Source organism: Triticum urartu, chromosome 1 (genome assembly GCF_003073215.2).
Source record: "Triticum urartu cultivar G1812 chromosome 1, Tu2.1, whole genome shotgun sequence".
Lineage (NCBI taxonomy): Eukaryota > Viridiplantae > Streptophyta > Magnoliopsida > Poales > Poaceae > Triticum > Triticum urartu.
The window spans coordinates 203,086,679-203,099,875 of NC_053022.1; the positions used below are offsets into that span (position 1 = coordinate 203,086,679).

General features: G+C 44.0%; 1 protein-coding gene across 1 annotated transcript in view; it reads right to left on the minus strand.

Moving 5' to 3' along the window:
• LOC125532807 (probable metal-nicotianamine transporter YSL3) overlaps positions 1–13,197 on the minus strand; it is a 104,890-nt gene that overhangs the window by 36,048 nt on the left and 55,645 nt on the right. Inside the window, exons 3-4 of the mRNA XM_048696712.1 lie at positions 11,607–11,704; positions 11,390–11,524 (exon numbers count right to left, since the gene is read on the minus strand). Of these exons, the coding sequence (XP_048552669.1) occupies positions 11,390–11,524; positions 11,607–11,704 (233 nt within the window). The remainder of the gene's footprint in view (positions 1–11,389; positions 11,525–11,606; positions 11,705–13,197) is intronic.

The following is a 13,197-nucleotide window of genomic DNA, read 5'->3' on the forward strand; positions in this document are numbered from 1 at the left end:
GACAATGAATCCAACACCAATGACTAGCAATAGGAAACCAGTGGCATGCCACCACCACTTGGAGTCAGAAGGATGAATTGAGTAGTCCTTTCAGACATCGAGGAGCACACCTCCCCCTCTCAAGGCGTCAATAGCTGAAGGGCTTCCAATAACCAGGCGTTAGGCCTGTCCTTGGTGCTAGACAAACATGATGCCTCTCCTCCCTACGATCCCTCCAAGGAGTCATCATCCTCTAGACAAACCAAACGAGTTGGACCCCAACCCAACACGTGAGATTTTTACGAACCCATGTTCTATGCCTTCATCCTTCAAAGCAAGAATTTTCTTAGCATTTACTGCATCTTTTAACATGTGGCAACCCCCATTGAGGAGGAGGTTACATTGCTTCCTCTGATGTTTCCTCGCATGAAAGTGCGGAGGTCACCCCTATCACCCAAGTGGTAGGAACTGCTCCCTCCCTCATCCATACCAATGGTGCGAGATGGTGAGACCGCCCGTGCCTCCGACGACTAATGTCGAAGAAGGGACCGATGACATCATTACCGAGGTTGACACCTCGGTCATGAGGGATGAGGATTTGAACCAAGGGGGACATCCTTCCTTTGTCCATGAAGAGAGGTTGGACGCCAGTCCTGCCTCTTCAACTCATGTGAATCCGGAACCCCACAAGCAGCCGATGCCTTCCCCACCGCCTACGACTGATGATAGTGCCCCAAGGTCACCCGCGCAAGCCTTACTAATATCCGAGGTTGAGCTGGCTAAGCATCGCCACGACATTGAGGCAGCTCTCATGATCCAAGTCCTCCTCCCTGCGTAGCACGCCAGCCTCCAAGAAGCCTATGGCTAGTTTTCGGTCTGCTGATGTTGGGCTAATGGATGTGTTCTTCTGCCTTGCCGAAGGCATGCAGGTATGTAATCTGTTCCTGTCGTTTTTTACTTTAATCCGGAGCATGTGAAAGTTCCTAGTATCCCTCAAGGTTGTCATTGGTAAAGTAACAAAGGACACCGTCAAAACAGGAAGAAGAAAAAGCATAGTTGGATACTACATTGAATAGAAAGTATATACTAATTTAGTAGAGGATGAATGACTTAATACCTCTTGGGATCTTTGAAATAAACACACAGTAGCGCCCAAGCCTTAAGTTGGTTTGGGTCATCGACTCATCAAAACTCCATGCCAAAAAGTGTATTAATTTAAGATTGCACGAATATGTAGTAGCCCCCAAGACTCATGTCGGTTGAGGCCCTCTCCTTCAACTATTGGGCCTCCGGCTCGACCTGAGGTACCTTCTCTTTCACTATATCTCATACATATCTGCTTACACCCAATTTCATATTGTTTCATGTAGGTGCGGATCAGCGCGTGGATGATCTCAAGGCCGAGCTAGACAAGGATCACACCGAGACCAAGCAGCTAAGGGGGAAGGCCCAAGAGAATGGCAACCTGCTCCACATGGAGTAGGAGATCCATGAGGCTACCCAGGCAAGGGTGCCCACCATCGAGGGGGACCTTTCCTAGCGTGTCACTGAATGTGATGCACTAATGGCTGCCAAGGAAGCAGGCACTACTATAATTAAGCGGCTCAACCAAGAAAATCAGCAAGCAACCTTTCAAGCTCCTCGGCCAAGGAGGAACTTCAGTAGGCGCTGATACGTCAATTTGCGTCATAATTACATATTGTTCTTTATATTATTTGAATGATATATTTTACAATAAGATGCAATTCTAAAGTCTTTTCACTATTAAAATGCAAGATACATCAAAGGAGGGAGATTACTGGCAGCGGGAGTTCCGACGTGAAAAAGTAACAACTGAAATGGAAATTCTCCGGAGGTCAAAACAAAGCCAAGATTTTTGGAGAATTATTTTTCAATGTATAAAGAATTGTGGAACAAAAATATGATGGAGGGCCCCCACCAGCCATCCACATGGGGAGGTGGCGCGAAAACCCCCAAGGTCATGCCACTTGGTCATCTGGGGCCCTGATGGCTCCCCTCCCGACGTCCTTTGGCCATATATTCCTATTTGTCCTTGAAAAAAATAAGATAGGTGTTTCGGGACTTTTCGCCATCATCTTGAGGTAGAACAAGAGCAACAACACTTTTGCTCTCCAGCGTAGCGATTCTGTCAGGGATACTTCCATCCGGGCGGGCGAAATGAAAGCATTAGTCATCACCAATACTCTCATCAATTTCAGAATCATCATCTTCATCAAAACCTTGACCAACATTATCTCATCTATAAACCCTAGTTTCTCTCTTGTGTTCAATCTTTGTATCAAACCTTAGATTGGTACCCGGGGGTGCTAGTAGTGTTCATTACACCTTGTTGTTGACGCTAAATGTTTTATTTTGTGGAAGATTATTATCTTCGGATTGTCTATCATATATTCATACCAACTAATCATGTTTAATAAAATGATTTGCGAGTAGTTCTATTTATTCTTGAGGGCATAGGAGAAGTCTTGGTATTAGTAATCATGTGAAGTTGATCAGCGTTCAATGTTTTTGATATTATGTTGTGTTGTTCTGCCTCTAGAGGTGTTATGTGAACGTCGACAACATGACACTTCACCATCTTTGGGCCTTGGGGAAGGCATCGTGTAATTAGTTTGTAGATGATGGGTTGAGGGTGTGACTGAAGCCTAAACCCCAGTTTACAAATTGTTCTTAAGGGGCTATTTTTGATCCATATGTTTAATGCTATGGTTAAATTTATCTTAATTTCTTTGCTTCTATTCGCAAATGCTTGCATGGAGGGTATAATCAGATGTAGATGTTCATTCAAGTGAGAACTATACCTTAGCTCCGTTCCACCCACACAACACTTATCAAGGCAATGAATGCGAAGTTGATGAATCTTGGTGAAAATAACTTGATGATATTCCCGTGTGTCCTCAAGGGTGTTTTAACCACTATAAGAAGTATCATTGGCTTGTCCTTAGAACAATGAATGATTGTGCCACTTGTTGCACCTTGCTACTTTTGTTTCTTGTTACTTGTTAACAATTATCTTGCTACCAAAATATCTATCAAGACTATCTTATAGCACTTGCAGCGAATACCTAGCTGAAAACTGCTTATTGATTCCTTCTTCTCCTTTCTGGGTTCAACACTCTTACTTATCTAATTGACTATGATCAATCACCTGTACTTGTGGGTCATTGGGACTTGGAAACAGTGTCTGGTAAGACATATCTCTTGCATTGTATCTCCGGACATCGAGCATTCACCGAGATGATGCACGCTAGCATGCTGCCTTTCTTGATCTCCCATGCAGTGTCGAAGAGGCTTGCTGCTTCAACAACGGGAGCCATGAAGAGATCGACTGGCAACAACAGCTGGTTTGGTTTCAATTTCTGGAATCTACACACAACATCCTCCTCAGGTAAAAGTCGTACCAGCTCGAGGAGCTGCAGAAGATGGCACGACCTGCCATGGAGGATATCTTCTGAGCCCTTTGGCAGGGAGCCCATGCCGACAAGATAATTTGAGCTAGCACACTGCCTTCAAGAGAAGTGTAATTAAATATGGAGGTGGACATAGTCAACATGCCTGGAGGGATCTCGGTAGGCATGGGTAATAGTGCAGGCCATTATCCGAAGTAGGAGCTCGATCCACTTGTCCTTTTGACAACAATGGAAAGGAAGTCTAGCCCGATGTCTTCTTCGAGAAGGTGATGCCAGCTGCCCAAATATCCTAGAAAGATTGCAAACTCAAGGCATCCTAGAAAACCTATGAAGGGCACTTTTTATCCTTGGTATGCTGAGCCACGTTTATATAAATATTATGAAGTTCGACAAGCTACTTGTTTAATATTGCTTTTTTGTACAGGAGAATTTAAATTTGCCCATCCTATGTGTCATACTTTATTTTGGCTTGATCTTAACATTATAATGCGCAGTTGGCCCATCTTTGGCTTCTCCCTCTAAGTTAATTTATTAGAAACACCAGGCAACCTAACCTATAGGGCTTAAACATACACTTGTTAGACAACATGTATGTAATGGAAAGTAAATAGGCCCTGGTTCGATCCATGTATTTGGAACTGTCGATCACAGATTTAGCCATTTCAACTTTTTTAAGAAAAGCTAGCGCTTTACAAAAACAAACCTTGTGTTTGTAAATTTACTACTTCTCCCACTTGAGGTACTTTACCGGTTCAACCAGAAGTAACAATCATAGACGTGCTCCCAGTATGCCCTTAGCCAAGCAAGCGGAAATGTAAGGGTTAAATATAGTAACTAGGCAACCCAGCTATATACCCAAGACACAAGTCAAAATCAATGCATATAATGGCAAAGGTCCGAGGAAGTCATCGATGGCTTCACAGAGCACCTCGATGTGTTGAAGATTGGGTTGTCTTTTGCAGCCCCCACGAACCTGTTGTGGCGCCTGATGGCGTCCGATAAAGTAATCAACCCGAGTGTAGTGAATTAAAGGCATTGATCAAAATTGAATGAGACCAAGAGTGTATTCGTAACCAAAACATTGGGTCTCTCTTTATTCAATATCAGAACAAGGGTGAGCCTAATGATTGACCTAAGCATGAAATAAAGATACATGCTAAACATATTAAAGGTTGTCGGGGCAAAGGTAGTGTTCCAAGATATGAGCTTGTGGCATCATGTCCGATGGCATTGTGTCATTCTGCATGACCATTTTTTCCCAGCCCTTGTCCAGGAAAGGGTGGCAATGTCTGATTTTCATCAGCATAGGACTGCCCTTTATTCCCCACCTAAACTGAGGAGTGCTCCTTGTATCAACTTTAAAGATTTTCGTTGCGCTTAGTGTACCACCTGGAACTATGCCGATATGATGCAGGTCATAGGAAACCAAGCTTCGAGCCAACCCCTGATTTCACACCTCATCTGGCGAATCTTCACCTCGGTATTATGCCACTGCTTCATGCATAGCTTTTAAGGATGTGGTCCTTGTTATCTTACCTGACATTGGGCGTATTGCCTTGTATCATCATGTTGCACCAGCCTCCACATAATTTTTACTAGAAATTTGTGATCCTCAGGAGTGCACTGGGGGAGATAGAGCGTGTATCCCTATTTATGATCTTGTTCGGCAGGCTCCGAGGTGGCATTCATCTAGTCCTTGGGTGGTGTCTGATTTATGCCGGAGTCGTCATCGGATGCACCACGAGTTGACCATTAACATTTAGTGGGATCAGGGCTACCTAATCTAGCCTTTGCCCATGATGCCTCTTTGCTTCTTGCACCTCGGGTGCAAAATTCGCAATCTGCTCTTCAGTTCCAAGTGATCACTCTATGTTGCCATTTACGGTGATGACACCTTTGGGTCCCAGCATAGGCTTTAGATAAGTGTAGTGCGGGATGGCGTAGAAGAGGGAGAAGCTAGTTCTACCTAGGATTGTAGGATACCCACTGCTAAAGGGAACAATATCGAAGATCAAGTCTTCGAGGCAGTAGTTGCTGGGTGTGCCGAACACTACATCCAGGGTTACCCTGCGAGAGCATTATGACTATATGCCTAGTAGTATACCCTTGAACTTGGTAGTACTAGGTTGGATCTGTGCTGGGTTGATATGCATCTTCTTAATGGTGTCAACATATATATGGTTCAGGCTACTACCTCCATCCCTAAGGACTCGAGCAAAATGAAAGCCGTCAATAATGGGATCGAGGACCATGACTATTGTTCCTCCATGGCAGACACTGGTCGGGTGGTCACACTAATCGAATGTCATCGGTAATTCCGACCACTAGTTATACTTGGGTTTTGCGGGCTCTACATCATACATACCATGGAGCGCATGGTTCCTCTCCGTTTTGGTGACTTGCATAGCATAGATCATGTTAACGTATGTTGCCTCTAGAGGGAAATGTTCTGGCCAGTATTGCTCGGCTAGGGTTGGTCTCTATCCCCGTTGTGGTTGTTGCCGCAAGGTTGGCTCTTAGCCTGGTTCTTGATCGTGACCTTCCTAGCTTGCTTCATAAACCAGCAATTCTAGTTAGTGTGTGTGGCCAGCATCTTGGGTTTTATATGGATGGCGCATGGTTGATCTGAGATCCTACCAAAGTGTGAGCCACCCCCTCCATGGAAAGATTTCCTTTTGCCATCATTTTCGTGCTGGTTGCTGAATCCGGCGTTAACTTCACCATCCTTGGCACTACTATCACTTCTACTGCGACGCTTGTTCCGATGGTTACAATGAGGTTTGCTATTCCTGTCACGTACCACGGATGTGTCAGGACCGTCATTCCGATGTTGCTTTATAGCAAGCCAGTCCTTGCTAGTGCAAAATTAAGTCATCAGCCAGGTGATGTCTGCCATAGTCCTTGGTTTGACATGCCCAAGTTCTCTAGCTAGCCATTAATTGGTGATATTATGCCAGAAGGATGCGATGGCCTCTACGTCGGGATAGTCCATGATGTGGTTCATCTTTGTTAAGAATCGATTTCGGAACATTGACACTGAATCACTAGGCTTCCATACAATATTTGCCAAGTCATCGGCATTAGGTGACTTCACATAGGTGCCCTCAAATTTGGACTGAAAATCATATTCGATGTCATCCCATTCGTCATTCGAGTCTAGTAGGATAGTACTCAACTTTAATGGCAAGTATTTAAGAGCATGGACATTGTGTCCACCCGTGATTTGGACAGCGAGGAGGAAATCCTCATTCCATATCAAGGGATTTGTGGTACCGTTGTTGTGATCAATTTTTATGAGTTCAAACCCGTCCGAGAACTGATGCTCCATGACCTCACCCATGATACATTGGGAGCGAGCAGCTCCTCAGACACATGAAGTGGCATGACGCACGTATGACATGGATAGAATTTGGTTTTTAGTGTAATCATGTACATCAGTATGTTTGGCCAGCCAGGCTAGGTAGCATGTGTGTCCAGTAGCTGGGCATTGCCTGGATTGGTAAATAGACGGAGGTGGGTTCACGGGCCTTAATGGACTTTTGCCCCTAGAATCCAGCCTGTAATCATCACATTCAGGATTCTGATCTATGCGCCCTATAGCATCGGGAGCATGCTTATCAGTGCCGTCTTGACATTCCGTGACATGTGGGTCGATTTTTAGTAGCCAATTGGGATCATCGGCCAACTTGTGCCTTGATATGATGCCGTCATTGGCTATTGCATCCCTCTAATCCATGAGGTTCCTCCATTGGTATAAAGGCTGAATGTTGGATTCTATCCGTGCTAGCCAGGTTTTAAGCACGTCTTTGGCTTGGAAGAGATTGTTTCACTGATCGTTAAGGTGGTCCTCTAAGTCTCAAAGAAGTCAAGATTTCTTCTTTATTCTCTTGGCTATACTCACTTGTCTTATGTGCACTGTGTCATAGTTGGTATTGCCTAGAGATTCTTTGAGGACGTCTTCATCCTTAGAGCCGATGCTTCTTTTGAGGTCTTCATTGGGATTTTAATCCACCTCCTCTTTGGTATTGTAGCCTCCATCATCATTATCGCCTCCTTGCCCCATATCGCCGTCTTTACATCGTTATTGTTAGTGTTGATGTCCCCTCCCTTACGGGGAACGACATTTCCCTTTCCACCATCGTTCTTGTAAAGGTTGTTTCCTCATTCTTGGGGGTGTCTACCATGTAGACGTTCTAGTGGATGTTGCACTCCACTAGCCTTTGTCCTGATGACCAATGGAGAATTGCCCAAGGACTCTCCCACGCCACCATCCATGTGGGTTGCCTCGTCGGATGCGCTTGCAAGGATGTTGGCTAAATCTTCAACGTTGGTGATTACATGGGTGGTGGGTGGGTCGAAAATTCTGACCTCCCCCAGTTTCTCGCCAGATCCGATTGTAAATCTAGTTTTCAACGTCCTAGATCACAAGCCGCTCAAGCCAATCTAATATCTCATTCAGAAGTGCCTTTGTTTCATTCATGGCCCGATCAAGCATCGGGACAAGAGGGAGCTTCTTCGAGGTCCAATCTGACATGGACCTAGGTTCTTCACTAGGAACCAGGCTAGATGCCTAGGCATTAGGGGTGGTGCTCTTCCAGCACCTGGATTGACTCCAAGGTTTGGGTCGGTGAGTTGTCATGCTTCTTGATGTGGTGTGACACCCAGTTGGAGAAAGCCAGCTCACTGTGATAGTCCATGATATACTCTAGGTTGCCAAGTATAATGATCTGAGCTGCAGCAAAGTTCTCGACCTAGCCTAGGTGGCCGGTCGGATCTGTGAAGAGGGTGACACTACCGAAGACAAAGATCTGCCTTGGTAGAAAGTCATACGGCTACTGACTTGACCGTTGAACTAGAGTCGTGCTATCGAACTACTTCGACTACTCAGAGGGACCAGCATGGGCCACCAATGATGGAGTCAAATCCAACAGATCTTGTGGAGGGTGTCTAGAGCGGGTAGCCTTGGTGCGATGGTAACAGAGACACATATATTGATCTACCATGAGATTGCATGTGTACGAAACTTGTCGTCTTTGGTCTAACCTCTCGGCTTATATAGATACCGGGGTAGATAGGGTCTACATAGGTCAGTAGCATTGAAGGATAAATGTGTCGAAGACGACCTCTAAGTCTTGGAGTATGCGCCAAGTCTTCGGGAGATATCCACCTTGGCGCTCCTAGGCCCTTCAAGTGTGGCCCACCGGTTATTTTTCACAGGTGGTCCTCACCCCGACACATATGGCTGGGAGCTAACGTGGCAAGCATCCCCTAGTCCAGGACACAGTCATGTAGTTGGCCTCGATCGACTACATAGTTCGGCTGGTTTGTGTATGCTCGTTTGGGTGTATCTTGTGTGTACTACTTGTGTTAAAGAATAATATGTGTAAATTTGAAAGGACATGTTTTCTGAAAAAAATACTATTACCCCGTATGTAGTTCATTGTAAAATCCTCTATTGCTCATTTGGTAAACCAATAAAAATAAAAAAAATCATGAGATGTTCACTTCTTTTAAAATGTAGTTTGCCTAGTCTATGCCACGATTTTATACACACAAAAAGTTATCTTAGAAATAATAATTTTAGTTCACGCACCTCATTCTCTCACTCCATACTCATTAAAAATGTTGATAAAAGACCAAACTTTTCATGTAGTTCAATTCAATTCGCACCAACTACAATTTTCCCTATGGATTTTTTTTGCAGTTCGGTGTTCATTTAAAGAAAGTTCTTTGTCGGTTTAGTGAACTGCGTTTAGCTGAATACTATTAGCGGCCACAGTTCAGTTATCCATTAGATGTCACTCACTATTGATGCGGTTTGTCAAAGAAATGACATCCGCTTTTCACTATTTTAAAATTGCATCTAAGCCATAATGAACTAGAAAGAATGTTCAACATGAAAAGGTTGTGTCTTGTCGATATCTTCTCAAGGTGTGTCATTTGCATCATTTCTACCAACCAGTCAAACATTTCATGTAAATACGTCCACCTCCACTCAAGGGCGCCACACCATATTCAAAATTCATTTAAAACCCTACGGGAACTAAAACAGTGTCTGGCATGAAAAAGTTTTGCCTATTCTATAGCTTTCCAACGCCGTATCACATGCCTCGTTTTGATGAATGATTAAAAACTCGTAACAAAAAATAGAACTGAAAAATGGGATCATGTTATGGCTTATAGATTGACTATTCATCACCCAGGGTGTGGAATAATATATTCTTCACCTGAGGTAATCTTATGATCGTTTCATAAATAAATAGATTAGGAATACAAATAGTTACATTTATATTGATTCACTACAGAAAATTTGGCATAGGAAAACAAATATATAGATCATAAGACCAGAAGATTTGAATTTTAAGTATATTTTTACATTATGTTTTTGCATTTGTAACTTTATGTAACATTAAAAAAATACGGTGATTTTTTTGCGGTATCTTTTTATGTATGAAATAAGACAAAATTTATGGAACATAAAATTACAGGAATTGATGTTAAAATAGAGGGGGCGAAGAATAACTATTCCTCCCCCAGTGTGACAAATAGTCAATCCCTATATTGGGGGCAGTTGATGGGCTGGGTTGGGCTTTGTGGTGTTTTTTCTAAATATCCTCTAGAAAGGCTTTGCACTTGTAGAGTGTTAATACCCATCATTTGGCCAATGTAGATGGTTTTCTAAGAAGTTGTCTAGGATGTTGATTTCATTGAAGATCGCCTAGGACACTTATATTGTTAACCTTGTTATCTAATATTTGGGTTATGTGCTTTACATGTGTATGCTATTTCAAAATTTTGTATAGAGAAATAAGGGAATATTCATTTATAAATTCTGAAGACATGTTGAATTTAAAGCCGATACACCCTTTGGAGTAAAAGTATAACTACTAAAATCAACAATATGTGTTATCATATTTTGGGAAATATCATTATTTATGTATTTATGATACTATTCTCTAAATGGTTGTCATTTACATTTCTATCTATAATATGAAATATGAAGTTGGACAAGACCTAACATGCTCACTAAAGAAGGATCTGGAAAATCACTTGCATCATTATCATTTTGAGGCCTGGTGATTGTGCTAGTCATGGTTTCGTCCCTGTTGTTGGGGTGCAAATTTGGGCATGGACATGGAAGTGACTCAATGGCGATGGAGGCACAACATTGCTCTACACTAGTGGCGCTCCAATAGGAGGATGAATCAGGCTATCCCAATATGAGGTGATGCAGTCCTAGCCATCTCTAGTTATTTCAAAATTTTCATGATCTTTCTTCAACACCCCTCCCTTTCCTAACATCGGGGATTAAAGGGTGTGGTCGTAGTGAATAGATGTGGGGTGGCGAGGTCCTCCACCTACTTTCAGTGTTTTGTCACTTACATGGGTGGGCCTTTGTTTCTATCGAAACTTCGGCTAGCAAGAAGGCTCCAACCAGTAGAGAGGTTGTTCTAAAAATTGTTTCGACAAGAAGTCTGCACCCATGATCTTTCCTTTCTGCTATATCAACCAATGTCGACATGCTTGTGTTGTGCCCTTGGTGAAGGTGTTGGCCTGAAACTCTGCTTTGGGAATGACATCCGAAGTTTGACATTTGGTTGGACCCATCAACATGTGAGCCTCATTTCTTCTTGAAGACATAGCATGCTTTTCATTGGGCCTCGTGTTCTTTTATTTGGTGATTTGTCCCTAGCAATAGATTGTGGTAGATATCAGAGAAGATGATTGTGGTGAGCTAGTTATAGAAGTTAGGTTCGGGTTATTTTCCTTTTTCTTTCTATTAGAAGATTTGTTCGGCATCTGTGTTTGGCTTTGACTAGCTTTGTTCAATCATTAATATTTCGTTGTGACATTAATTAATATAGAGGCTAGGGGTTATCCTCATTTTTGATAAAATGAAACTTAATTAATATTTAATCATGGAGATAGTATGAACATATAACATCTTGTGACTAAATATTTGTAAACATATTTCTTACCTCTTCTTATACATTTCTAGTCCAAACAAGGGAAAGCTTGAAAATCCACAACCTTTTCCTGAAGCATATAACCATGTGAACGAAGTCCAAGAAAAGCTACCGATGAAAAGTTTAAATATGGTCGCAACTTGCATCCTGGATAAACTATAAAGTTAGTTTCAACAATCCAGAAATAGAAAATTAATTTTGCAGCAAGCAAAGAAACTACTTGACATACTTTGCTACAATAGCTCCCTGAGGGGTGTGAAAACTGTTAATAAGGTGAGCTTGAGCTGTTCCTGTCGGGAATAGTAATCTGTAGTCAAGAATCATCACCTATAACAAAACGACACCAATTATATATGAGTCATAATTCTTAGAAAAAAGAAGTTTATTTTGGTAAAGGGCATGTTTGTCAAATAATATATCGAGGTGATACAAAGGTACTGAGCGACTGCATGGCCTTTGCATAACACGATGCACACAGCCAACACGTCCAATAAAACTGAAAATAATAAAATGTTTACAACAATAATAAACATTCTAACATAAAATAGGGTAGAAAAAGAAGTAAATATAGTCTTTTCATATTTCTGGTACTTAGAAAGAAAAATCACATCCTCTAATGAACTTCATTGTTCTTCTTTCTCCAACTCACAACCTCGTCTACTGCCATGGCCCCTAGAAAGAAGGAGAAGAAGACTGCCGCCGAGCCGCAGCAGGGGCCTTGTAACGCTCCGGATAAAAGTTTCCATATTTGTAACTCTGACTCTTGCCTTTTCCGGAGATGTGATATGATTTTTCCTTCGTGGTTGGGTTTTGTCTTTCGTTTTGTGTTTTGTTCATGTCATGCATTTCATATCATGTCATCATGTGCATCGCATTTGCATTCGTGTTCGTCTCATGCATCCGAGCATTTTCCCCGTTGTCCGTTTCGCAATCCGACACTCCCACATGCACCCGGCGCACCCCTCTTGTCTCTTTTCGTGAGCGGGTATTAAACGTTCTCGGAATGGTCTGAGATTTGTCAAATGGCCTTGGTACACCATCGTTAGACCGCATGTCAAATTTCATTCCATTTGGAGGCCGTTTGATACCCCAACGGTTAACCGGGTAACCGCAAAAGCCTCTTGTGTATTGCAGCCCAACACCCCTCCAAACCAGCCCAATAACCCATCTAAACCATCTCCATGTCCTCCGTCATTGGATCACGATCGTGTGGGCGAAAACTACACCTCATTTGGACACTACAAACTCCCTCTACCTATATAAAGGCCTTCCCCGTCCAAAATCGCAGTCCAGACCCTAGCTTCTGCCTCCCTCCGCGCCGTCGGACATGTCCGCCCGCCGGCGGACGCGTCCACCGCCAGCCTCCATGCGTTTCGGTCAATCAGAGGCCGACACGTCCCCACAACCGATGCCGACCACTCCCGTCGCGCCACGTCAGCTCGCCCGAGTCTCCTCTCTCCACCGCACCCGCCGCGGCCCGCCGGGGCCCGGGTCGGGCCCTCTCGGTCCAAACGTCCACCGCCGCCGGATCCCGCACGCCACCGTGGCTCCGTGCGCCGCCCCGCCGCCCGTTCTCTTGCGCCGCCTCTACCCCGCGCTCCACCACCTGGATCTCCACCGCGCCGCCGCCATCGCGCCCTCCGCCTCGGCCTCGCCGGTGGAGGCGCCCGCCGCTGCCGTGCGCCACCGCACCGTCGCCCGCCTCGCCGGCCTCGCCGCCTCGCGCCCCGCGCCGCTTTGTCGGCTCCTCCATAGCGCCGCCTCATCGCTCGCCGGAGTTCCACTCCCGCCAGATCTGGTCTGCGTGGATGAGATCCACT